Here is a 27,759-nt window from a genome sequence, read left to right on the forward strand (position 1 = left end):
GGCCTCCCAACATCCGGGTTCCTGTCAGCCGCCGCGGCGCCGCCGCACGCTCCGCGTCTCGGGGAGGCGGCGGGGCTGGGAGGAGGCTGCGAAGATGGCGGCGGCGGCGGGGAGAGCCGGTTCCTTCGGCTCCTCTTCGTCCGGCCTCGGGTCGGCTGCGGGTTTTTCTTCTTCTTCTTCGTCCGCCGCTGCGACCAACAACAACGCGGAGCTGCGGACAGGCGGCGACGAGGACGATGGGCAGAACCTCTGGTAACCGCCCGCCCCGCCCCGCGGCCGGGGTCCCGCGCTGCCCGTTACCGCCCTCGCAGCGGCTCCTCGCCCGGCGGGGGGGAGGCTGGCTAATACCCCCCCCGGCGTTCGGTCCCTCTCCGTCAGTGAGCTGGGGGCGGGGGGGCCTCCTCCTCTTGGCGGTGGGAACCCCTGCCTTCCCCCGTCCCCCACGCTTTCCCCCGCCCCGGGAGGTGGCGAGGGTGGGGGGCCGGGAGGAAGCGGAAACCTCCCCCCTCCTTCCCCTCCTAAGCGTTGTCGTCTCTCCGCGCCAGGTCCTGCATCCTCAGCGAGGTGTCCACGCGCTCCCGGTCTAAGCTACCTTCGGGGAAGAACGTCCTTCTGCTGGGTGAGGAAAGCGTCCCACTCCCCTCTCCCCTCTCCCTCCCGGCCGCACGCAGGCCTGCTCCTCAGCCCTCTCCTGGGGCGTGTAGTGCCCGGGGCGGGGAGGGCTGTGATGGTGGCAAGGTGCTGGCTTAACCCTCTCGCCGCTTCCCTTGCGTGTTTCTGCTTCATTTTGGGTATGCGGTACCCAGAGATGCTTTAGCTACTCTCCTCATCATAGGTGGCTTAATATCCTTCCCCCGCCTTAGTTCCTTGGGTAGAGGTGGCTTGGAAGGGCGGGTTTTATTGTCTTTCTCCCCCGATGAGCGTTGACTTCGGGGTGCGTGCGGGCCATTCAACCTTCTCCGAAACCTCCCTCGTTGTGCAACCATTGCTGCTTTCTGGTCCTTATGGTGTGTGGCACAAACAGAAAAATTGCTTCCGTGGCCCGTACGGTATCAATGACGACTGCTCCCTGTTGGCTGCGGGCGGGGCAGGCTGTATGGGCATGTTGGTTGCGTCCTGCCCACATGCACCGAGGTTGTCAGCAGCAATATCATCAGCAAGTTGTGCGGCAGCAGCGGCGGCGTTTACTGCTGCTGGCTTTCATTGTGTTCTGTTATCTCCACCCGGTGCATTAGTCCAGCCTTGGGTTTGGCGAGGATCAGGAGTTACAGAGTGGGACTTTGATGGGGCGATAATGAGAGACCCAGCTATTATTCAGTGTTCATGGAAAGAAGAAAAATGACACATCAAGCAAAATGAAAAACTTGATGGGGGAGAGGGAGAAATGGATGCTCTCAAATGTGTGTGTGTCTATGTACTATTGCTATTATTATTAGTGAGGGGTTTTTTTGGCTGAAAGACTATTAAATGCTATTACAGGTAGACAATTTAATGAATCCAAGTGGATGGATTTGTTAACTAGCTGCTGCTTCCCTCTTTTGCCAACGTTCCTGTCCGCAGAAAGAACTGTGTGCTAGTGTCTGGAAACATAGTTAAAACCTGGTAAAGATATCCATGTGGACTCTATGCACACTATAATTCTAGGTAGTCTTGTACTCTTTTGAGATTTTTGAAGTTAGGGTTTTTTCTTCCTTAATCCTAAGGCAATCACTGTGACCCTTTTCTTCCTGTTTTTGTAAGCTGAGCGGTGACTGAAAACTGACTACGAAGGAGAAAACTGTGCAAAGATGATGGGATGGTCTAGTGAACCTGTCACTAGACTTACTGCCAATTAATTTCTTGTTTGTTATGTTATGCAATTAAGTAGGATATTGAGATTGGAAGTTCTATTGGTATTAAAGAAAGGAAAGATTTCATAATGATTGACAGTTTTTAATGTGATACTTTGAAACTAAATTGGATTATTGTCCTTGTTGAAGTTGGAAGATTCTTCAAGCTGTGATCTTTGTCAAGAAGATTACACTCTTGTTTTTCCTCTCTCTTTGTAGTCAGGCAGTCCTTAGTACTCAATAACTAGAGACTGTGCTTCCTTCAGAGCTAGAGAGGGTACCATAGAATGTTTCCAAATGCTCATTTAGTTTGTGATGTTTAATCTGTTGTATAGAAATTTTCTTTTTACCCGTTTTTGTAGGGCTTACAGAATGACTTCATGTAACACTTTTTTTCTTTTTGGACTAATGCATTTTTTTAAAAGATGTACAGATTTGTAGCAGAAATTCTAGTTCTTTCTTAGGAATTGTATTTTCCAAAAGGAGAAAAAAGGTCTGGCATGTATTTAGAAAAAAGAGCATCGCATCTGAGGACTGGCCATTGAGGACCATGGCCATGTTCTTTGTGAGAATACCTAATCCATGATTACACTTTGGTGTTCATTTGCAAGTCATGGTGCTGCTCTTGAGGCACACTGGCACGTGAAAAGAAGAGGTCTTTTGTATTCTGTATCAGACAGATTCAGTATGTGAAGTTCTATCTCTTTAGGTTCTTGAGCTGTGTGCTTGCAGTTTCTATTATATCACATTTCCTCTATTTTTAAGCTTGGTTCCTTTAAATAGTTTTGTACTAGCTTTTGTTGTTAATACAGATCACTTCTTGCTGTGACTATTTTCAGTTTCATCATTCTTTGAATATTTTTAAGCAGGAGTTGTAAAGCTGACCAGGGTCTTTATGGTTTTCACTCATTTTGTGGTAGGTAAATATTTGCAGTATAAACAGTTATATGGTCAAAACTTCCCAGCTGAAACGTGATATATAGTGACAAATGAATGTGTATTTTCAATACAAACTGCATTTAAAAAAAAATAAATCCTATAAGCCTCCAACCCACCCACTGTCTCCCCCGAAATACAACCCACAGAAAAAACAACCAGAAGAAAAGCACCACTTAATGTTCTTATGTTTGCTAGGACAAGTTTTCTAATTTGCCTACAGCATTTATATTTTTTAAAACGGTGCACATACTTGTATACCTAGTTGTTCTGGGAACCTGGCTTGTCTGGCATGATAATTCTGCTATTTCAGTATTTATTTTTAGCTGTGTTGTTAACATCTCATTTTTAAGAACCTGGAAAGCAGTTCAAAACGTCACAGAAATAACTAAAGGAAACTGGAATGTCAAATGTTAATCTCTAGATATGGCACATAGTTTTCTGAAGGTTAACATATAATACTGGTAATTCTTTGCTTAAAATCAGCCAAAAAAAATAGTTAACTTATAGTTTTACTTCTCCAAAACTTTCATTTACAGACATTTTTTCAATAACTTTTTCTGTGAAGACTTTAGACTTTGATTTGCACTGTGTAACATAAAAGCATTTTTCTGATCCTGTATGAACAAATACTAAAAATGCAAGCTTTCCTAAACTTTTCTGTAAGGCAAGTATGCTCAGATTCCTAGGCAGTTCTGTCATAGTGACCATAGCAACCTCACTTAACAAACTATACCAGCAGAAAACATAAGATGTCCATACTTTCTTAAGGAAATTGAGTGCTCTCAGTGACACTTGTAGCTACTCTTTGCAGATAGCCAGAAGAGTGTGGTTTTGTTGTTGTTGCTGGGAGTTTTTTCTTTTTTTTTTCTCCTGGACTGTCTCTTCTGCTCACTTGTGTAACAAAGGTAGCTGATCAGAGGAGATGCTTTTTGATGAGTGTGATGGGAAAACTGATGCTCATAACTGGGAGCTGTGTCATTCATTCCCTTCCTCATAATTATATCTAAACCAGCAAGTGGAATAGAGGGACCAGCTAAGAAGTTACCATTGCAGTTATGGATGGAACCCATAGTGCTGTGGAACGTGGGAAGGCTTGGACTCAGAGACCTGATCATTTAGCCAATCAGCTGCAGCATTCAGGCAGTAATGTTCAAAGTCACTCTAGGCTGCACAAGAAAACAGGCTCCCAGCTTGCAAGTGAACTGAACAGTTGCTTTCTGTCTGGCTTTCTATTTCATACATTCCTTCTTCTCTGAAGCATGGTAGATTCTTTGCCTGCAGTTCTAATGATGTCAAACCATCCAGTGACGCATGTACACCTGACTCCAAGTGTCTGTATTGCGCACTTACGCTTCTGCTGAATCACTACTATTTTAGTTTTCTTTATGCATTTTACTCCACTTGATGATAAAGGCTTTGAGTTTTGTGGGCAGTGAGTGGTTCAACTGTCGTGTGTCCGCATTTTGTCTTTACCCTAGACATCTCACTTTTCACGGCCAGGCCTGTTTGTCTGAATCTTTGAGCTCTGCTCCTGTCCAGTGACTGTCAGGATGCTTGAGAAGTTCTTTCCATTTACAGGTATACTTTTCTGTGTGTACATGTAATAGGAATGGCTGTTACTGAAGAAAATAGTACATCGTGAAGAGCAGTTTTAGCTTGCTGCTTTCTTTTAGTGGACCCATGGAATATAGTGGACTTCAAAATTAAGTTCTGATACAGCAAATTGAGAGTATATAAAATCCATATAAAATCTGCTTACTTAAATTTGTACTCAACACTATACAAATTACTTTTCTACTTTGTTTTTTCCTATTCAAATAGCTGAAAGTTTCACTGTGATGACTTTGTTATTGCAGCTGATGAAATACTGCTTGTTGATGCTGTCCATATTGTACATCTCAAATGTTTCTTAATTATCTAGTACTGTAGAAGTGAAGTCAGTTTCTTTTCCTCTTCTTCTTGCAACTTTTTCACCTTCTACAGGCAACGCAAGCCTTCTAAATGTAGCCAAGTTTTGTTTCAATCAGCAGAGTTATACTTCTAAAGTGTCAATTGTTTTGATGGGGCATTAACCTAAATAAAATTCTAATGGCTTGTTTTGCAGCTGTGTTTTTTTAGAACCAAGTAGTACTTCTGTGTAGTGTCCTTCCTGCTATAATACTTTTCCAAAAGGCCAGAATTGCATGAATGCTGTGTAGTGAAACTTACTTAGAACAGCATGTGAAGGTCTGAAATTCTTGAATTGTGTTTATTTTAGTTTGTCTCTGTTTTGGCAGAGGTGCTGCTGATTGCTGGATCTGTCTCTGCAATAGCTCCGAAGGTGAAGAACAGCGAAAGGAATTGTGCTTCTGTGTTCTCCAGGCAGGCTAGTGGCAGGAGTACCAATAAAGATGTCCCTTTGATAGTAACACGAGATTATTCTACCAGATTACTTACTGCTGTGCTAAAGGAGAAGGCTTGCATTAGAGATGTTCATATTCACTATAGAATTCTCTGCAATATTTGGCTTTCTCTGACTGTGGGTTTCTCCAAGCATAAGTAACACTGTTACTGCTGTACCTGTTTCCACAGTCAGGCTGGGTATTCATGTGGTGCAGGACTTGACAAAAGGCATTCTGGAACAGTTGTCTGCAATTTGCTTTGTATCATGTTGTAGCGCAGAAGTGCAATTAAGGTGCTGGTCAGAAAACTTACTTCATTTTTCAGTACTCAGAGATACCAAATGAATTGTATGTGAGGGGAAAGACTTACCTGGTGGAGTAAAACAAACTGAGAGGAGAACGTTTTGTCCAATGAGTAAATCATGATTTAGTGGCAAGTTATTTGAAGGATATTATTGTCAACTTCCATGTTGTTTTCAGAAATTCTTGAGAAGGATCCTCATCAGCATAATTAATTTTGTTCTTCAGTTCTCTGAAAGCAAACTCAATTTGGCTTACTCTGGTATTTTGGTCTTGTTCTGCAGAAGACATTCTTCAATTAGTGTAGTATGTGTAAACAAGTCTCTTTCACTAATATGCGGCAGTGGAAAAGGCAGTTATTAGCTTGAGAGAAGTATTTTATCTTGAAATTAGCTGTAGTACACATGTGCTTAGCTCTAGCAGGAAGACAACTGCTATGTCTCCACTCCATTGCATTAGGATTCAGACATTCCACGTGGTGTGGAACAGAGATTGCTCTGTGATTCTGGGAAGGCGTCTTTGCTCTGTTTGGTAACTCACGTTTGGGTATGGTGACTTTGTTCTATCATTTAAGTAAGGTGTTTTCTTCTATTAACATAAAATATTCAATATGTTATGTTAGAAATATTAGGTGCTGTGAATTGTTCTACACAGAAGCTGTCTTTTGTTTTGTAAAAAGTATAAAGCTAGTCTACAAAAATATACTGGGGAGTGCGTGTGTGGGATGGGGGTGAAAGGGGTTAATTAAGACCATTATAGCTAGTTTTGCTTGGTCTTGCTTGAACATATTTTTTAGAGATGAGTTGTGCAATTCCCATATCAAGCTGAGTTTTAATTGATGGTTTTAAAAAGCAAACAAAAAAGCTCCATCAAGGAGCCAGTAGGATTATAGGTTACATACAATTAAGTGCATCCAGGGCTTTTCAAAGAGCTGGTGAAAAAAATCAGAACCCTGGATGGAAGGGGGGCAGACCAACAATACTGATGACACAAAAGAAACATTCACCTCTTGCTTCTTTGCCATGCTGTATTTTGAACACACTTGACACTTTACAGTGGAGAAACAATTTAAATAACAGGTCAAAACTCATGTCTGTCCTGGAGATAACACGTTGAATGCTCTTCCACATACAGACTTCTGTGAAAAGTAAGAAAGCCTTGTTTTAAGACAAGTGAAAAACCTACTTCTGTTTTCGTTATCTAAAGTGAAAGAAATGTGGAAAAAGCATGAGTAGTAAATAATTTTAAAATGTTTAGCTGAAAGTTTAGAGAAGTTCTGTAATAGAGAGCCTAGGTTCTCTCTAATGTGATCGTTTATGGTTGAACAGTTTAGCTAGCAGTTCATGGGTAAGTGCCTGCTTGCCCGCATTCACAGAAGGCGATTCATTCGCCTCGTTGCCCATCCTTCCCATCTATGGGTGACTGTTCTGCTAAGTTCGGTGTTGTAGCAGAACATTTAGTGATACTCCATTTTCTGCTCTGTAAACATACTTTTTTCCTGGAGTCGTGAGAGAGGAGGAGGCTGGGCAGGGTTTTGTGTTATGGCTTCCCATGGCTTTGAGTGGAGCCACAAGGAGATGTCCCCCAGCCGGGTTTTGTAGACGGAGCAGCACCCTGGACAGAGAAGCTTTGCCCAGCACAACCCCGAACGAGCCCGTCGGAGGACGGAAGTGTAGCGGTGTGGGGATAAAAATGGAACGGCTTTGTTTAGTTGAGTACCAGGCTTTCCATTTTGTTAACAAGATGGTGAAATAACTGTGTGTAAGCAGATTGGTTTGGCTTTGTTTCAACTGCTTCCTAGCCTGACTCTTCTGCAAAATTGAATCTGTTGTCCCTCTTTTGCTTGTGTTCAGCTTTGGTCTATAGCACTACTTGCTAGAAGCATCGCTTCTGCTTCCTCACTGTAGTATTAATCTGTAAGTGCAGTTTGATGTAATGGAGAATTTTAGTTCTTTAGGATTTACTCCAGAAAAGGACGACCTTTTATGTTACTTGCAAAAGAAGGATGCAAAATCTTAAATTTGCAATGATCTGCTTGATTTTTACTCTACCTTGCAATTCTGTATCAAGAATTGTGTGTCAGAAATGTTTTGCTCTGTGAGCTTACATGCAGAAGTCAATTGTTAATTTGTTTATCACACAGTTGGAAGTAAAGAAGCTAAAGGATTTTCTGTCTCAAAATTTTGGAGGGAAGAGGAGAATGATGGTGACTCTTTGAAGGTGCATGAGGCTTTGTTTTATGTATCACCTCAGTAGCACTTTAAAAAAAAAAAAATCTGTTTCATAATATTGATATGCAATCATGTTTAAATCTGAGGAATATGAAATTTCCCTTTTGTCTGAAACTAAGTAGCATTGCTTTTTCATCTACTTTAGAGATATCCAGAGATGACAAAAAAGATAAATACGCTTAAATGTCTTAGTATTTATAATTTCAAATGCTATATACTATGTGTGTATATATGTATTCTTCTTGAGAAATTAATTTTTTTAAAAGCATACATAATTTTATATATGTCTCTGGTAGCACTTAATGCTAATTACATCACTATGTTGTAAATTATCCATCAAACCTAATACAGCCAATAGACTTTAATTTCCTCACAAATATTTCCTCCCTCGTCTTGGTATAGAGAAGCTTCTGTACGTACTAAAGGCATTACAATAAAATGTTTGGTTTAAAAAACGGTTTAAGATTGATTTGTATTTTGATATTCTTGATGAAGTGTAACTACAAAGCAAAATTATACTGCTGCTCTTTCCCAGCATAACTTGATACATTCCAAGTGTGTTGACTTTTCAGGTGTTTTATATTGAAGACTTTAAGTTGGAAAAAAAAACAACAAACTAATAACAGGGATGAAAATACATTCGTAGCTGTCACAATTTTAAAAGGCATATGCAACATACTAAAAATAGAAGGTAGAGGTAGGTGAAACTTCCAAGTCTTAGCATGTTCTCTTGGCCAAGGCAGTCATTTTTTCCTAAATTTTAATGATGAATGGTGTGGGCAAAAAGGAGGAAGTCCTTATGTCATATACCATGGTCCCGGTTTTACTTTCTGACAGTTTTTCCCATAATATTGACTCTAATTTGGCTTAAATTTGTTGAGAACTCTGGATCTCATGTGGAAGAGGGCACATTTGGCTAGGCAGCTGTCTTGCACCCTTGGAAATGAGTCATGCTATTTGTAGACTACTTGGTTTATGCATTGCTAACTTGTTTTGGACCGCTTGTCAGTATTGCTTCTAACCCCTTTCTCCACAGATCTTTTGGTTTCTCTTCTGTCATCTGCAAACTGTACTATTCTCTTCATTTACTTGAGTAATTAATGAAAGTAGTGCCAAACCTTTCACACTTCACTGATGCATCATTCTGGCTTGCTAGTGGATGATGAGCACTGCTCTCTGCATGCCGTAACTTGTATGATACAGTTACATATGTGAGTGATCCACCTACCTGATCTTGGTGTTTTGAAATGGGTGGATATTTGCAAGGAGAAGGGAGTAGAGAATCTTCGTCACAGAACAGATTAAAATTAACTAATTCCATAGTGAAAGGCTGGAATGAATCCTGTGCATACATATCTGTCCAAAGGTACTAATTTTACATCGAATCAACTTGTCTTACCATGTACCGATAAAATTTCTTTCTGTGTAGGCTCTGAAGATAGTTACTGGAAAACCCGAGGAGGGAAAATAAATGTCCAGCTTTTATTTTGCCATGAGACATTACTTTAACAGTACTGAACTTCAGTTTAGTTCAGGCATTTGGAAATGTGGGGGTGAGGAGGAAATCACACATCCAGCCATGATAAGGGGCTTGTCCGATGCATATTTCAAGTTTATCTATATTGTTTAGCATGGGCACTTTCCAACAATAAAGTTGCATAGATATTAGCATTTGTAGAAGTATGTTTTAGTTTAGACTGCTTAGGTGTATCTTGTCATGTTTAGAACTTTTTATAGCCACGGATGTTTCTCTGATTTAAGTTGCAGCCACTTTTGTTAAGAACTGGCAGATGTATTTTGCAGAAGATGCTTGTCTTGGTTTAACCCCAGTTGGCAGCTAAACACCACACAGCCACTCACTCACCCCGGTGGGATGGGGAGAGAATCAGAAGAGTAGAACTGAGAAAACTTGTGGGCTGAGATAAAGACAGCTAAATAAGTAAACCAAAAGCTACGCACGCAAGCAAAGCAAGGAATTAATTCACTACTTCCCATTGGTTCAGCCATCTCCAGGAAAGCCGAGCTCCATCATGCATAACGGTTACTGGGGAAGACAAAATGCCGTCGCTCAGAACATCCCCCCCTTCTTTCTGCTTCCCCCAGCTTTTATTGCTGAGCGTGACATCATATGGTATGGAATGTCCCTTTGGTCATTTGAGGTCAGCTGTCCTGGCTGTGTCCTCTCGCAACTTCTTGTGCACCCCCAGCCTACTCGCTGGTGGGGCTGTGAGAGAGGGAGAAAAGGCCTTGACTCTGTAAGCACTGCTCAACAGTAACTAAAACACTCCTGGGTTAGCAGCTGTTTTCAGCACAAATCCAAAACATAGCCCAATAGTAGCTACTATGAAGAAAATTAACTCTATCATAGCCAAAATCAGCACAATGCTTAACTTTCCCAGTGCAAACAGAAACATACTAGCATGCAAGAGAACTTAGAGGTCAGCTGTTCGGAGAAACTGGGAAAGCTGTTAAGTGCAACCCCTCTTTAAAAGGAATAACAAATTTTGTTTTGTCTTATCTTTTAGCATTCTGCTGGCACAAACGAAGTTGCCTGTTAAAAAGGTTAAATAACAGAATGAATCATACAGAAATTGTTGGCAAAAGTAATAGCAACTTCAGCAGCATAACATGTCAGCGCAGCAGCTCTTAAAGTCTCCCCAGTTATTTGTAGATGACAAATTTAAGAAGCTTTGATAAGTACTTGGCTGAGGGCAGAGGAGGAATTGTAATTCATCTCTGGTAAAGAAGCTTGAACTCTTCACTTTTTGGGCAGAACTTTCATTTAAAAGAATATTCTTACAAGAAGATGCAAAACTTGATGTATAAATAGAAAATAGCTGTCAAATATTTACTTAAAATTAGCTATAATTGTTTTCCTAGGTGCATCTTGATTTAATAGAGTTAAGGACCTACCAAACACTCTTAAATGTTGAAAATGTTAAACTTCAACTTAATTTTCACTTAACTTTTCTGTGCTTAATGAGATCCTAAACTTCAGTTCCGGCCTTATTTTTCTCTCTCTTTTTTTTTTTTTTTAATAATATCTTTTCATTCCATTGAATAAAATCCCTTGGGCTACTTAGAGTAAACAATCTTAACGCTTTCTGGTAGCTTCTAGCCTATTAGTGAATTCTGAACCTAAAGCTGAGCTCTAAACTGAAGACTTCGTTTGGTATTCTTGGGGAAGATACACTGAGTAAATTCAAAATCAGTGTATCAAAGTATGTTTTTTCTGCTCTTTTCTGTCGTTATATCTGTAGTCTTTTTAATGTAGCCATAATATTGTCTATAAGATCATGGTCAATTCCCTTTAAAGGGAAAACTTCGTCATTGCATTTAGAAGTGAAAATTACTGTCCTTGAACTTTTTTCTTTCTTTCTTTCTTTGTTATGTAGTTGGAAGCAAGTGTTTCTACTCTTCCTATATAGGAGAGCCTTGGAAAAAAAAAATGTTGCATTTGGCATAAAACTGGTACGGTACTTCTTAGGAACCAGGCTTTAATCTTAATTTTATAACTTGTAAGTTCTGAGAATTGTCTAATGTCTAACTGTTGTGTGCCCATTGTACTGCCAAATTAGAGTAGCAAAACCCCACTTTGTGTCCAAATTCAGCGTGGTTAATCTTTCAAACTGTAAAAACTGCACGTGAAGTTTTCCAGCTCTGGGACATATGGTTAGAAATAGACTTTTTCAAGAAGAGTCCCTGGAAATAGTTGAGGTGTTTGCACTGTGCTGATGCTGTAAGGGTCACCAGTTATCCAAGCTCCCTTTGGAGGGAAGAGAATAGGAGTGAATGGATCTGGATTGCAGGCTTGTCACTGTGTGTGCACTGAAATACTCATGTATTGTAAGGCTTTACTATTTGTTGCCTCTTTTTAGGGTTTCTTTTAGACCTGCAATAGACAAAAGATTCAAAAAAACCAACCCATAAAAGCTAAGGAGGCAGATCTGCCTGGCTGAGCCTAGTGGTGTGTGCTGTTTGGTGTAAGAGAGTTCTAAATCATACTCTTCTGAATGTAAGATGAGTTGACTTTGAGGTGAACTCTTCTCTAGAAAGACTTTGTTGCCGCTTCCATGGAGTTGCGAGATACCTTACTCTGTAAGGTATCTTTTTAAAGATACATGCAAGACCCTATTTCAGGTAGAATGGTTAGTGGCCTAATTGCATTTATCAGTAATTAGAAATAAGATTTGAAGCTGAGGCGTGTACTTTGAACAGGTGGGCGAGTTGGGCAAAGCCCGCTATATTTCAAAACTTTAATAAGCTCAGTCACCCTGTTAGTATATGGTTTCCTTTTTGCCCCAGGTGTTTTTTGGTATGTAACTGTGATTATAGGTTGAGTGGTATCTGCCTTCTGTCTTTGCAGGTGAAGATGGAGCTGGTAAAACTAGCTTAATAGGAAAAATTCAAGGAATAGAGGAATACAAAAAAGGAAGAGGAATGGAGTATTTGTATTTAAATGTGCATGATGAAGATCGAGATGGTAAGTTTGTATTTCTAAAAATACCTTAAACCACTTTGAAAGGAATGGTTCAGCACTGTGATATTTGGAATGACAGTGGGATGTTTTTTTTTCTTGATAATTTGCAGGAGTCCAGCTTAGGCCGTGAGTGATCTGCATCATCAGGAAGCTTCTCGGTGTAATTCCTTTAATAGATACCATGAATGACCACTTAAGAGGTAGAGGAGGAGAGGAACCAGTCAAAAGAAAAGGCTGACAAGACCAGGGAAGCAGTCTTAGCTGCAAAGTTCTGAATGGATTGTAGGCAGAAGTGCATTCCTCATGCCCAGAGAAAAAGGTGCCTGGGCTCATATCTTGCATCTCAGTTATTGTAGCAAGTATTTATCTATCTGGACATACAGAGAAACTTTTGTCTTGGTAGTATCAGAATCTGCAAGACTGCATATCATATAGTGATGGGTAGGAAAACGTGCACAATGGTGAAGGAGATTCTAAAACCAAACAACTATAACAAAAAAACCCCAAACCACCAACGCGAAAATTTGGAGGAAGGAGAAAGTAAAGTAGAAGCTGTGTTTCAGCTGGCTTGAGTTGGCTTATGGTTAGAAGGTAGAAGAGATGTTTAAGATCCAGACCCCAAATACTGCAGTTATGGAATGGATAGTAGATGCTTCTGTGTCGGGGGTTGGGGAACAAGGAAAGGTGTATGACTGGGCACTGCACAGATGCGATGAATTATCTAGAGGCAATACTTGTAGAGGAGTGAGGTGTGAATAAGGACCCACTGGGAGCTGTGGGGAAAAATGAGAACTCTTGTCCATGCTATAAGAACAAATACAGGTAGAAGGAGAACCAGAAGAAGTTAGCCCTTTTTTTCATCTGCTTTCCTGACTTCCATGTCTGGCTACTGGTCTCAAAGATGACTTGACCAGGGTTAAGAGGATTGGGAGTTTGTTCTAAATATCTTCTTCAGAACTTCTGTAACAAGTAATAAAAACTTACCTGAAGGCAAAATTTAATTATATTAAGCTATCTATTTTTAATTGCCAGGTCTTTGTTTACTGCAGAAGTGTCTCTGAATATTGAAGTATGGTGTTTTGGGGGCGGAGGGAAGCAGAGGGATGGTCTATTCGAGTGATGATTGTCCTTTTGCAAATCTGAAGAATAACTTTCTTGCCTGCTAAGTCCATCTGAATCATTTAAAAACTTGCAGTTCTGCTCCAGTTTTTGGAAGGGCCAAGGTACGTTCTGTACTTTTAAGAGTTACATAGGCATATCACATTGGAGTTTTGAAGGGGAGATGGCAGTCCACGAGAGCTGAGCAGACCAAGGGCAGAGAAGGGATGGCTGAATTCACCTAGTTCCCCCCTTCTAAGTTGCATCTTGAAGAAAACATTTTCCCTCTCTAAAATGGTGAACATTAATTTTGGAAATGTTGAATTTATCTCGGGATTCTCACTTTCAGATAATGCATTTAAGATCTTCAGTTATCAGCCATTAAACATCAGGGTTTGGAAGAGGAGAGTTGTCTCCACAAGCTGCAGTTAGCTGTGTTTTGTTTGTTCAACTGACTGATAAAACATGTCATCTGCTTTCTTCCTTGTATTTTACATGTCTGAAGAAGATTTAATAGCCACTATATAGTGGACTGTCTTAAGTAAGTCTCGTAAAATGTTTTTCCTTTTTTTGTAGACCAAACAAGATGTAATGTGTGGATTTTGGATGGTGACCTGTATCACAAAGGTCTTCTTAAATTTGCGATGGAGGCAAGCTCTCTAAAGGACACTCTAATTATGTTGGTAGTAGACATGTCTAGGCCTTGGACTGCACTGGATTCTTTACAAAAATGGGCAAGTGTTGTAAGAGAACATATTGACAAGTTAAAAATTCCTCCTGAAGAAATGAAAGAAATGGAACAAAAGTGTAAGTATTCCGCATATACATAGGAATCTACTTAAATCAAATATGCTTAATGCTTGCTGCACCATTTAATCTCTCCATTGCAGTCTCTTTCATTCTTTGGAGATGTTACTTGAAATTAGGAGTTTACAAGCACGTCAAGCTTCAGCTAAGTCTCAAGTAGCTATATGAACAATACTAGTATGTCCTTCTAGCAGAAGTACCTCAGTTGTGGAGGGGAAGCTTTCAGAATGAACACAGATGGGTTACATTTACAATCTTGTTTCATACTGATTTTTCTAGATGAGATTCTCCAAGGGCGAGAAACTTATTAGCTTTCATTTTTTTTATTTTAAAGGCAAATCACTGCATCAGCTTCTTAAGTGTTCCTGTAATTAGTCTAGAGAATCTGGGACCTTTTCCCTGCCTACCAAAAGTGTAAATGAAAGAATTAATGACAGCATGGTAATGTCAGGGCCCTTTATACTTCAAGAGTTTTATCATAATTATTATTGACGCTAATGTAGCTATATGTTTGTTTTGGCGTGGATATGATACAGCTCTATCAGCATCTGGCCTTTTTAAACATGCAGAACACAAAGATGTTGCAGGATTCAATAACTTACCTGATGGAGCTCACTAACATCATCGCTCCGTATTACTTTTGGGTAGCCACTGTATTTTCCTTGGCATACTAAAACATAAGTCTTTCCCGTTCATCTCTCAGTGAATTACTCCAAGGAAGAGCATTTGAGGAAGCTGTGTGTTAAGATCAAATAGCATGTTTAAACTTCATTTATAAGTCTGAAGTTGCTCTCTGGAACTGATACTTAAACAGCTGACTGCCAGGTTGCTGAACTGCTTATTCAGAAATGCAGGTTGTAGCTGTGCCGTGATAAAGCAGCCCATAAGCTGACAGCTGTAGATACTCTGGAATGGGGGGGGGAGAGTGTTGGTTATTTTGTTTATTCTTCCAAGAGAGAGATTCTTCTAAGAGAAGTATCATCCTTCAAAATCTCATCTTCCACAACAGGAATTTGTTCAGGAGTGAGGAGCTGAGCTCTTTTGGGTGTGAGGTTTGTTTTGGTTTGGTTTTGGTTTCAGGGGGTGGTGTTAGTGTGTGTATTAAACACCTCCCGAGACAGTTTCAGAATAGGATTTTACTGGATGACAGTAGTAAGGACACAATATCTCTGTTACCAAAAATACGTAGGCAGGTGTTTTTGCTTCTTTACTGACTGAGTGAACTGAATAGGGAAACTCTACAAAATCCAGAAAATTTAAGTGATGAAGTGACTCAAGAAAAGTTTTGTCTGTTCTCTTGTTCTTTTATCATCTGGTCTAATTCTTACAGATATTGATGATGGTCTGTGTGTTGGGTATAATAGAAGCCCTGGACACAACCGAGATATGACTGGAAGATGTTTTTTGTTTTCAGCCTCCTGCGATGTGGCTTCAAGCATTGCTAGGCGGGCACCAGCTTGACGCTGCCAAAAGGAGGAGGGAGGAATCTTACTTGTCTGACTCTTGGCTGCATGGGCCTGCTTTATTCTTGTGTCAGGCTCAGTGTCCCTGTAAGCTGATGTAACCTGCCAAGAGGACTGAAATCTCCTGAGGGTTTGTGTGGGGAGTTTTCTGGAGGTGTGCTGCTGTGCTTGTCTGCCAGTTCTAGCAACTTCACTCAAAGACAGACCCCGTGAGGACTAAAACTGGTATGGGGAAGGCATTAGGGGGTACGCAGCAGCTGTGCGTGAAGGGTTGAAATAGCTCATCCTGTTACTGAATCCAGCCGTGTCTAGTGAAGCCTCGTGGCCTGGTCATTTTAATTGTGTGTCTAAGGAAGACCTGAGCTTGTATTCCACAGTCTTTGAGCTGCGATATACTACACATCAGTTCTCCTTTTAACTGTTTTCTGTACTTGTATAAAAGTTAGTGTGTTATGGTCATACACTGGGAATTTTAGGAATCCACTGGAGGACTTCTACCACTGGAATAGTGTGATTTTTATTTTAGCATGCAATTTTCCCAGAACAGACAGGATGCTGTGTAGGAAAGATTCCCTTGACTGGCTGGCATATCTTGGTGAGAACTCTGGGTTTAAAACACGGTCAGTTGGGGAGGTTTTCAGAAGCTCTCAGACCAGACTAGAGTAGCATCATTCCCTGAAGAAGAGTCCAAGTTGACTGTTCAAGTAGAGATGATAATCTGTGCATATGTGCTCTTTGTTATTGTGAACTCCAAGATCTGCAGAAAAGTTGAATAATCTTGGCCTGATACATCTTTTTCTCTAGAGTGCTGAAAAAAGTCTTGCTATGTTAATTCAACTAATGCTTTTCTAGGTATGAACTCAGAGGGCTTCAATCAGTTTAGTGAAGGTAGGGGTGGATTAACATAAATCAGGACAAAGCAGTGGGAATGTACTAGAGTAATTAGTGGTTAGTGTGCATGATTCAGCTAAATTGTCTTGCTGCCTGATTTTTTTTGGCTGAATCAGGGTGTGCTGCTCATGGAAAAGTAATCAGAGGTGGGTTTTCATAGAATCCTGTTTCTGCTGTGTGAAACAGGACGTGATGAGAAAAGTACAGACGTTTGATGCCTAATGTTGCATCCCTGACTGTAGGAATAGAAAGTGACCGTGTAATTAGAGGCTTGGGTGTATGCATTGGAACCTGACAAGAGTTACACTTGTCACTATCTTTTTTCCTAATTCTTATTATATTCTGACTTGCCTTCCTTTTAAAGTAGTGTGTGATCTATTGTAAAAGCATACCAAATATTTAATGTGCTACTATCTAATTATAAAGCTAACTAATAACTAGTGTTTGTGTATTCTACTCTTTTTGCTTATAACTGCTGTAGATTCACTGTACAGAGAGGCACATGTGGTCACAGGGTTTTTAGGTAAAACCTGGTATATGGCAGCAGCTAAGCAATACTTGTAAGGCTTAATTCCGCTTACTCTAACGAACTGTTCCATTCATTTTGCCAATAAGAATGCAAGCAAACTTATGTCCTGTAGAAAATGTATCAAGTAATAACAGTTAATAGCACCTGCCTAGTGGTTTCACAGTGATAAAATCATCATGGGTTAATTCTGTCCCTATGGATAATTTCGTACGATCACGTTCTGGCTGCTGATAAAGCAGATCTCAAACTTGGTAGTTCTCTCTTGCACTGTACAGAGCAAACAAATAGTCAGCAGTTGGTGCATGCTTGATTTTTTTCAACATAAAGAAGCAGAAACACTGTACAATCAACAGTGCTAGAGATCAATGGCAGTGGAAATCATTGTTGAAATAATAAAGTAGCTGATGTTTTAATATAACTTTTTTTTATTTTCAGTGGTAAGAGACTTCCAGGAATATATAGAACCAGGCGAGGATTTTCCAGCTTCTCCACAGAGAAGAAATACTTCATTACAGGAAGACAAAGATGACAGTGTGATTTTACCCCTGGGTGCAGATACACTAACATGTAACTTAGGCATTCCAGTAGTAGTAGTTTGTACAAAGGTTTGTTTCACATTTTAGGTTTTTTGCATATTTTATTTAAGCAACTCTGTCAATTGTGGATTTGGGGTGGGAAACACATGGTTATTAAGTCCTTCTGAATACCTTGCATAATTATTTTAAAATGTTTAATGTTGAAGGTTGGTTATCGTTGGAAGCCCTCACTGCATCTTATTTTGGGATTAGTTTTTCCTTTAGTTCTACCAGTTTTCAAGGAATTGAGGAATACCCCAAACCTGGTTTTGCTCACAGAAGTGAGCTAGTCGGTAAGCAGCTAGAATTCCTCTTGATCTCCACAGTCCTCCTTATTCCACAAATAGTGTTTTGGTAGGTTTTTAATATTTCTGATCTTTTTCTGAAGATTAGTATATTTGAGGTTTCTAGTTAGTAAAGTGCTGCTCTACTGACTTTCCTCAGTTCTTAGGGTGTTTCTGTGATCTGTTTTGCTTTCTGTTAGATGTATAACCATATTATTAGTCTAAAGAAAAAAAAAGCGTGCTTCTCTTATGGCTGTTTTTTAGGTTTTTGTTCCCCCTCCACCCCCTGGCTCTTCAGCTCTCATTGGCATTAAGCATACTGCATCTGCAGCATCTGCTGGCCCATAGTGGAAGAAAAAACCTTTTGATGCATAAGCTGTTCCTTCGCTGGAAGGCGGTCTCATTTGAAAAGCACCTTTTTTCTCACCTCCACCCCTCCCCCTTTTTTTTTCTGCTTCCACATTTCTTGCTTTTGCCTTCCTTTGCAAAGTGCTAGTTAGTAACTGGCTAAAAACCACTATGTCCTGTAATACCACAGTGTGTAAAAATACACTGGGAAGAAAATAGTAGTGTCACTGAGTGGGTCAGTCTTCAGCAGAGACTTGGAGTTATTGTGTTGGAGGCGGGGAGCGGGAGTGAACAAAAAATCCCATCACTTTAATTCCCAGGTTAATGCTGACCACAGTTCATGTGCATCAAGTTATATATTATTAAAAAAAAAAAGGTTCAATTATGCTTCTAAATTAGGTCAGCAGGTTTTTGTTTTTCACTGCACCAACTAATCCATCTACCCCCCTTGCCAGTTGTGAACTGGACATGTAGCAGCACTGCTATTTCAACAGACAACTGAAAGTGGTATATTAATTTTGTGTTTTGTTTGACAGTGTGATGCCATCAGTGTTCTGGAAAAAGAGCATGACTACAGAGATGAACACTTTGACTTCATTCAGTCACATATCAGACGGTTTTGCTTACAATGTATCCTTTAACATGTCATAGAGATGATAATGACTCGATTAAATCTCTGCATTAATTATGACCAACTTAAAAGAATCTTGAAAGCGTCTATACCAAAGTAGTATGCAACTTCTTTACTGTAGCTGGCAGTCTGCTTCAGCTACCCCTATAGACAATGTTGAGTTAAACTTTTCTGGGTTTTGTTTGGTTTGGGGGTTTTTTTCCCCCCAGCGCTGCAAGTCTAGCATGTCCGCTTACCATGAACTTCTTTACTTGTGCTCATTTCTGTATTTAGGAGTCAGTTTGCAAATCAGTGCATATTAGCTGACAGGCTCCCTAAAATAATAACAGGTAATTCATTAAAGTATTATCTTGCTTCAGGCGGACATAAGGCATGTTATTCTTTTTGACCCAAATATGCAGTCTTTTCAGTGTTCAGTAATTCCACAGGATGAGGTGATGAGGGAAGGAAGGAAGTGTGAACTGCTGTAGGAAAGATCCACTGGCTTCACTTCTGTTGGTATAAAGACAATGCACATAAGCTGTTGCTGTGCTATTATTATTTTTAACCTTCCTTTTTTTTAAAGAAGTGTATAAAATACTGTTTAATGTTGTTTAGTCAGCTAAACATACTGAGATCTAGATTTGAGATGCCAGTAATATGCCTACATTGTGTTACCATCATTTGTGCTGTGGTAAAGGGAAGTTTAAATGATATTGGAGAGACAGCAGTTAACAGATGGAAAAATTGGCTCAAGATCCTGAGACCTTAGTTGAGTACCAAGATGGCACTTCCTTCAAAGGGCTTCCAAGACCTAATTTTTAAAAATGGAATTATGGGTAACTGTAATAAGTCTTGTGGATGGAGGAAGAATACAAAAGATTAGTAGGAATTGGTCTCTGTGATTGTATATGCAATGATGAACTTGGAATTCTATTCCAAATTTCACCAAATGGGAATCAGATCCCATTATAAAGCTTTCTTCTTCTAGAGTTTGTACAAATTAGGGGGTTTGGCATTTTTGTAATCCCGAAGTAAAAATTACTTCAAACTTCCCTGTCTGCTTTTATTAATCCTGTGCGTAAGCTGTGTTAATTTGATACTGACCCATGCTGGAATACTAAGCACTCTCTTGGTCTTCTAGTAACTGATACCCTTCATTTAATTCGAAAGCAGATTACTGTAGAATGTAAGAATTGACTCCCCTAATCTAAAAACCCAGGTGGGGAAGTGAAAGACCTTTGGCATTTTTGAAGCTGCTAGTCTTAGTGCTGTAATGGCTATGTTGCAGGATGGGATAATGACAAGATCAAAGGGTATGGCATGAAAATCTCTGCTCACGAAAAGCAGAAGACAATTTTGAAGGCATCATAGTGAAACCATTGGTATTGTGGGCTTTGAAAGTAAGATGAGCCTTTACTCTAAAAGCAGTAGCTGAGTCGGCCTAAAACAAATGTGGAAAGAAAGATTTAAATTACTGAATAGCTTATTTCAAATATTAAGTGTTGGAAGTTGCTTGACCTGTTTGGGTTTTTTCTCTTCTAAATTCTACAAAGTAGGTAACCTTTAAACCCAAAAATGGGTCACTTTAGTATCTCTTACTAGCCACTGCACTGAGTTTTCTTTAACAAGTTTATTCAGATGGGGCAGCACTTATTTACACTTCAGTAAAGGAGAACAAAAACATTGATTTAGTGTATAAATATATAGTCCAGAAGTTGTATGGATTTCCTTTTAATGTTCCAGCTGTTGTTGTGGAAAAAGATGCAGTATTTATGTAAGTTATCCATGTGTATATGACAACAAAATATACTTGTGCGATACTGTAAACAGCATTTGGAGCCTTTTTTTGGTTATGCTTTTTGAAGTTCCATTTAACATTCTCATGAGTTGGATTTCGGTGAGTGCCAGTGGATTGAGATTACAAATACTCGCTGCCCCAGAGAGAAATGTTAAACCCAGAGGTGTTGCTCTTCTCTGTTATGGTGAACCAGTCTCTAACAGTTGTACTAGTCAATAGCTAGCTTGCACAGGAGAACGGGAGCTATCACAACTTTCCTGGCTTTCAGTTCTGTGCGGTTCAGGATTGCATACAAGAATAACCTGAAGCAACAATAGAATTTAAAGCCAAATAATCCTTTATCTAGTCCTGCAGGTTGGGATAATGACAAGAAGATAGGAATATTGCACGAGAACTTTCAGACACTAAAAGCAGAAGACAGTTTTGAAGATATCATAACAAAACCACCAGTCAGAAAGGTACATTGAGGTGTTTTTTGTTCTGGTTTGTTTTTTTTTTGGATTTCAACTTCTTATCTATTCATTTACCGGTCAATTTTCTGACTCTTTCTCTTTCTTGGAGACTTTGCTTCCAGTTTATCATGGGTGTGATAAACCGTGTGGGTGTTTTTCTTATTTTGTCTTTTTATTTTGTTCTCAAAGTTATCCTTTTAATTATCAAAAAAACATTATGTGTTTTTGTTCTGTATAGCTTTTGTCAAGCTTACACTGTTTTTTTTCTCCTGCCACTGTTACATTGTTCAAGACTACAAATATACTTGTTTTGCTTTTAATGCATATTTGGTATTGAGACATCTAAGTGTCATTTAACTGTTGGTCAGGTTGAGTCAGTATTTTTTAAGAACGCTCCATTTTGCTCCTCGTTGCTCATAACTTCATAATGCTTTCTGTTTCTGTTGGGAGTATTTCAAATAAGAAAGCTTGAGACAGTGTAAAACCAAAAATAAATATGTGAAAATGGGTTCTACGTATATTCAGCTTATTTGTGCTCTCATACTACTTAACAAAAGGCTTTTACAGAACTACTGGAAAACATACGTGGGGTTGAACAAAATGCCAGCAGCAGTGGACCCCATGTGTGCCGAAGTTACTGTAGGCAAATATTTCGGTAGCTTTTTCTAACAAAATTGAGAATCTGGGACTGATCATATTTCCACGTGTGAATTATTTTAGCTGAGAAAACCAATACTGTGTCCTTTCTGCAATCTTCAGTGAAAAAATCAAGACATACGTAGGAGTATGTTAAACCCTAAGTGTCCAAGGAAAATATAACTGACAGGTTTTTTGCATGCCTATAAACTTTAGGCCTGGATTATAAATTTTGATATTGATATTTGACATGCTTGTTTAGGCAAAGTTTTTGTGGTGAGCTTATTTGGAGGGAGAGTACTTGCAATTTGATGCACGGACCTGGGATCTAAGATGCCCCTGTGCGGTTCATGCACAAGTCTGATGCAGTGCAGGTGCAGGGTCACTTGCCGTAGTTATCTATAAAATAATACCAAGGTTGGGCCTCAGTAAGTTAACAGAGACATGAGCATGCTGCAAAGTGTGTACGTCTGTGAACGTTTCTGACAGATCCTGAGACCCCTGAACGTCCCTTGTAACTACTTCATTCCTCTTCTGCTGAACACTTTAATGAACTTTCTAATGGGTCTTTCTACAAGTACATCTAGAGACTTATGCCTGACAGGTCAAAGGAGTTAATGATACTTCTGATTAACTTAGCTTAAATGGAATCATGAGGTAGAAGTCTGAAATACAGAAACTATGGTCTGCAGTCAACATGGGATTTTATGCATTGAACTTATTACTGAATGCCTTGGTCATATTCACAGGGGCGACAAAAAGAAATAAATTTCTTTTTTCTTTTTTTTTAGTCAAAATTATGTTAATGTTTTTGTATTGCAGTTTGTTCACGAAAAAGAAATTGTAGCAGAAGATGACCAAGTGTTTCTTATGAAGCAGCAGGTAACTTTCTGTCTATAAAACAAGCAGCCAGAGTTTCATTTAACAACATTCTCAACACAAATTTAGTTTTGTATTCTCAGTTACTGTATTATCTAACGCTATATGGGTTTGTTTTTTGCAGTCACAGTTGGCGAAACAACCACCTAGTGCTGCAGGAAGGCCAGTGGTTAGTAATAAAAATTTTAAATATCATCACTTGAAAATGATTCACTTTCATATATTTAGAGGGTTGCTTGTTTTAATTGCACTATCAAATCTTTGTTGGTCTAAATTTTTAAACTACATAGTGTTTAAAGTCTACATCATATACAGTTCTAAAATTGTGACACTTCTTCACAGCTAGTGAAGACAACTTGTATTGACAGCAAGGTCTAAATGTCATGGCTTTACTTTTTGCGTTAGAGTGTTAGAATTAAGCGGGTAGTTGACTCCCCTTTCTGTTCCAAGAGTGTGCCCAGGAGCAAGTTATGTTGGCTGAATTGCCTTGGTGAATTTTATATCCTAAATGTATTATAAATATTTTATATCCTAAATTTGGCACTGTCTCTCTCTAGAAATACTAAGACAGTGGCATAAAATTAAGGCCAGATGAAAACTGACATCATCTACATTTCAAATGCAAATAAAGTAACTAAAAAGTAACACAGGTTTAATGGGGAGCATGTGGTCTCACAAAGGCAGTTTTACCTCTTTAGATGAACTGCAGTTTTGCAGAAACATGACTTGTTCTCCTTGACATAATGAATAATGCTTTTTCTTCTGGGCTGCGTTTAGTCCTTTCCACAGTATTGGTGGTATGTGTTGTCTTTCCAAGAAATTTCGTGTAGTTCCTCTGTGATCTAATCAGTGCAGTTTTCATTAGTCAGAGGCAGTACTGAGTAACAGATGGATTTTCAGATTTCTCACTGAGATAAAATAAAAAGCTTCACTATTGCTTTAGTTGCACTAAAGTTAGTATTTGCAAGAATGTTATGCAAGTGTGAAAAAACTCATGCACAATCAGCAAAATCTAACCTGGTGTCACTTCAGTTGCATGGGATACTATGTTATTTAAAAAAAAAAAAAAAAGATTAGGAGCTGTGAGAAATAACAAAATGCTTCATTTCATGTATTCTTACACTGCATGATTTAATTCTGTAGAAGATTGACTTGTTCAGCTTTGGAATTTTTTTTTTATAGGATGCCTCTCCAAGAGTTCCTGGAGGATCTCCTAGAACACCAAATAGATCCGTAACATCAAATGTTGCCAGTGTTACACCTATCCCTACTGGGTCAAAAAAAATTGATCCGAATATGAAAGGTACGTTTTCTTACGAGGGCACAGATACAGTTGGGGAAGTAAAGTAGCTGCTTTGCTTGCTTTCTTTAATATGCTTATTTAGATTGACTAACAGACTAAATCAGTATTTACTCAGAAAATCTGTTTTATTTTGGTTTTGTTGTGGCTGTTTTTTTTCCCCTCCCTCCCCTTATAGCTGGAGCTACTAGCGAAGGAGTCCTGGCTAACTTCTTCAACAGTCTCCTGAGCAAGAAAACTGGTTCCCCTGGTGGCCCTGGTGGTGTTGGTGGCAGTCCAGGAGGAGGTGGCACTGGAGGTGCTGGCAGCAACTTACCACCATCAGCAAAAAAGTCAGGTATGATTAATGATAAAAGATCACCTCCATCTAAATTGTGAGGGTGAATCGTTCCTATTGGTATAGTTTCAGAAGTATGAACACTACTATATTTAACTGAATGTTTTATTGGATACGGTTTTTGCTTTTCTTTTCACAGCAGTTTAGTATTGCCTTTTTATGGCTCTTGGAGGATCAAAGAAAAACTTCTCATGCAGCTGTTTAAGCATGAATTGTGTCCACACGAGTTCCTTCGTTCCCCACCATCCCAATAAATGGCCTATGCTGTGAGCCATTTTTAATATTATTCAGATATATTGGGACTTAATTTCAAGTTGATTTTTTTTAACACCACCTTCAGTGTTAAAATAACTCTAAATTTTCTTTTGCTAGTGATCTAGCTCTGATGTGATGAAGGCTTTGAGTTTGACAGCCTGTAAAAGTACTTATGTATTTTCTGTTGATAGCCTTTTATATGATGTGATTAATGGTTAGTATTAATCTAAAAATGTCTAATTAGTCACTGCTCTAAAGCTAGATGCAAGACTACACTGGTGCTTCTTGCTATTCCAGATTAAAACGTTTCTGTATTACTTAAGAACATACCTATACAGATATCTTGCTCTCCCCAGAGGTTAGTAATGCTGCACATAGGTGAGAAGGCTGGTGTTCCACTGGTGCTTGACACTAGTGTTTACTCTTATGTAGTGAGAGGGGGGAAAAAACCACTCACCTCCCACTACCGTTTGTGTAGACTGACACTGACAGGTTTTTTTACATGTGTGCACTTCCCTTTTTTTCAACGCAAAGCTCAGTTGGCTGAGCAAAGTTTACGAGCGCTTCCTAACCTGCTGCAGGCAAAGTCAGCAGTGCTGGTTTGACCAGCTTACGGAGACTGCGCAAACAAACGCAGCTGACAGACGGTGCAGAGAGCGCCCACTGAAAAGTCCTGGGGGGAGTGGCCAGCAGCAGGTTCGGGTGACGCCAGGCAGATGGAGGCCATGTTCTGGAGAAGTGGTGTGTCTGAGGCCATGGCAGAAACTTCAGGAACAGAATTAAACTATTAAGGAGAAAAAATATGCTCAGACATTTCCTACCATGTGTCACATGAATTTGGCAGAAAATAAACCCCCTGCTTTCTAATGCTCTTCACTGAAGTGAGAGGCTAGGTGCGGCTAGGTTTAAATTCTGAGTGATGTCCAATTTGCCACTACCAGTCCAGTCGCGTTTAATACGTATATTAAACTACCATGATTCTGGATACACTAATAGCAGCCTGCACCTTCAGTCCAGTCGTGCTCATGAACTAGCACGGCCGCATTCGGTCGCGTTCAGTGAGAAACTGTGACAACTGGCTACTGAAACAGTGCAGTTTTATTTGTGCAACAGATATATAGGTTTTTTGAATTGCCGGTGATAGTGACTGTCTGCAAGAAAGCACGTGCAAATCCAAAGCGCGTGAAAAGATTATAAATAATACAGCCTGGCTATAAACATTAGGGAGTAACTATTCCCGAGAAAAGCGCTTAGTTCAAGTCTCACCCAAGGCATCCCAAGGGGGGGAGAAGCAAGGCTCAGCCAGTCGGCCAATCCTGGTTGTCAGAGGCAGTCTGAGGTGGAGTTTCCCTTGACTTGCTCACGGTGTTATCTTCTTTTCCTCCGAAGATCTTCTTCACCGAAAATCCCCCATTTCCCTGGCTATTTTTATATCCTTTCTACCTTTAAGGTGGAGTTTGAGTGACTGTAGTCATACATACCTTTTATCATGATTGGTGTAAAATTCTCTCGCTTCACGTTTAAAGGTATAGTTTACGAAAAATCGAGAGCGCAGACTCAAAGAGGGGTGGTCGCACCTCGGAGGTGGGTAGCCTTTGGGATGGAGGTGTGTTTTGGTATTAAAATGATACTAAAACGAGCAAAGTTCACAAGAGGGTAGCACTTTGGCAAGGTTTCGAAAACCTGTTGGCTCAGGGGGCCAGATGAGCTGCTTCTCAGTTCTAGAGAACCATTTCTTCCTGCTTTATCATCACGGAGCAGGGCCACGGAGTCTCCACTCTGTTCCGTCCTCTATGGTACATTGCAGGGAGTTGCTGTGTGAGTGGATTCCTCGCATGCCTGCTGCAGCTGTGTCCCATCCTCAGAGCTCCTTTTGATTTCATGCTTTCCCTCAATGGGTGAACAGTGCTACGTTTTTCATAGAAACCTTAATTTTCAGATGTAAAACCTTAATTTTACTAATAATTCCACACCATGCAACAAGTGAAGGGTTCGGGTGTAGTCAGTTTAATGTGGCAAAGTACTAGGTTTTCAAGGAATTACCGTAAGTGTTTGGCTTGGATGCGGCCTCTTCAACTTCCTCAGTTGAGGAAACAGTATTTCCTGTCTTGTCTTTAGTGTTATCTGCAACATTTACTTTTCAAATCTGAAAACTGGCTGTCAAGACAGTAGTTTGGGATTTGAGAATTACTTCTCCCCACCGCAGTTATGGGAAATTCCTCCACTTATTAGTTGCAATATTAGCCGCTTTGAGCGGATATGGTAGTAGCTTGCTTTAAATGGTTTGAAGAGCTGCAGAGTACATCTGGCCAAAATTAACTTTGTGGATAGTTCCTGTTAATTTGCATCTTCAGAAAAGAAGCTCGGATCAGGTCGAAGTGTGACCGCACAAACATTTGTGCCATTCCAAGTTAGGGAGGAGGTAAGCAGGCAAGGAGAGAAAGGGATTTGGGGTCCGCAGGTCTGTATGCACCGATGAGCAGTGGCGTCAGGGTTATGCTGACCAGGCATGTAGAACTGACTTCACTGGTTGTGGCAAAACCCCTGATTTACATTCAGAATTATTTAAAATGCATATGAGGCAGAAAATTGTGCAGATGTATTCATAACTGCTAGCCTCAGTAGACTTTTCTGTATCTTATACTTTACGTTAGCTCTTCATATACTGACAATTAGTAGGTAATTATGGAAGTTCGTTGAGAAATTGGAAATCTAGAAGGATGCGACTTTCTCTGCTGTTTCTTTTGGGGTTTGGCCTTATGCAAAAGCATAGTTTTTCTGGTTTGCTTTTTTGTTCGGTTTGACAGGTCCTTCTTGAGAACTGAAGATACTACAGGCTTTTCCAAAACTGTTTCATAAGCATGACTGAATGATACACCTTTCTCTTGTAGGTCAGAAGCCAGTTTTAACAGATGTTCAGGCAGAATTGGACAGAATTTCACGGAAACCTGAAATGGTCTCTCCTACAACACCTACATCTCCCACAGAAGGTGAAGCATCTTGAAGACACCAAATAAAACCAATTGTTCAGTTTTCTGGGATAATTCAAACTTGCCTCTGCCTCTTCCTTCAGTGACTGGAACTAAAGAACTGAAATATCTTTCAGAACACAAACGGTTGATGTCTGTCTTTCTTTCATATGGGTTGCCCAACTTCACAAAAGGGAACTGTACAGATAGAAAACGGTTGTCACATCATGTAGGAGCACTGTTCACAGTGCAAGAATAGTAAATTAATTTTTTTCTGGGTTTTGTTGAAAAGTCAGTGTAATTCTGTAAAATTGCAAGTATGTCCACTTAAGTGATAGGGGTTGCTTAGAGCAGGAAAACTTACA

The 27,759-nt window shown here is 39.8% G+C and overlaps 1 protein-coding gene across 1 annotated transcript; it reads left to right on the forward strand.

Moving 5' to 3' along the window:
• Positions 1-28: 28 nt before the first annotated feature.
• Positions 29-27,475, forward strand: DYNC1LI1 (dynein cytoplasmic 1 light intermediate chain 1). Its single transcript, XM_075418948.1, has 13 exons — positions 29-252; positions 546-619; positions 12,047-12,163; positions 13,835-14,065; positions 17,384-17,553; positions 18,692-18,785; positions 20,407-20,542; positions 20,913-21,024; positions 22,477-22,536; positions 22,658-22,702; positions 23,716-23,836; positions 24,012-24,170; positions 27,317-27,475. The coding sequence occupies exons 1-13, from the start codon at positions 95-97 to the stop codon at positions 27,427-27,429; spliced, it is 1,590 nt and encodes a 529-aa protein (XP_075275063.1). The 5' UTR covers positions 29-94; the 3' UTR covers positions 27,430-27,475.
• The last annotated feature ends 284 nt before the right edge of the window (positions 27,476-27,759 follow it).

The sequence above is a fragment of the Opisthocomus hoazin genome, chromosome 4 (assembly GCF_030867145.1).
Source record: "Opisthocomus hoazin isolate bOpiHoa1 chromosome 4, bOpiHoa1.hap1, whole genome shotgun sequence".
Taxonomy (NCBI): Eukaryota; Metazoa; Chordata; class Aves; order Opisthocomiformes; family Opisthocomidae; genus Opisthocomus; species Opisthocomus hoazin.

Coding starts and splice junctions, on each gene's coding strand:
- DYNC1LI1 (XM_075418948.1), top strand. CDS start 95: ATGGCGGCGGCGGCGGGGAGAGCCGGTTCCTTCGGCTCCTCTTCGTCC. Junction 253..545: donor GACGATGGGCAGAACCTCTG/GTAACCGCCCGC, acceptor TCTCCGCGCCAG/GTCCTGCATCCTCAGCGAGG. Junction 17,554..18,691: donor TAGTAGTAGTTTGTACAAAG/GTTTGTTTCACA, acceptor TTTGTTTGACAG/TGTGATGCCATCAGTGTTCT.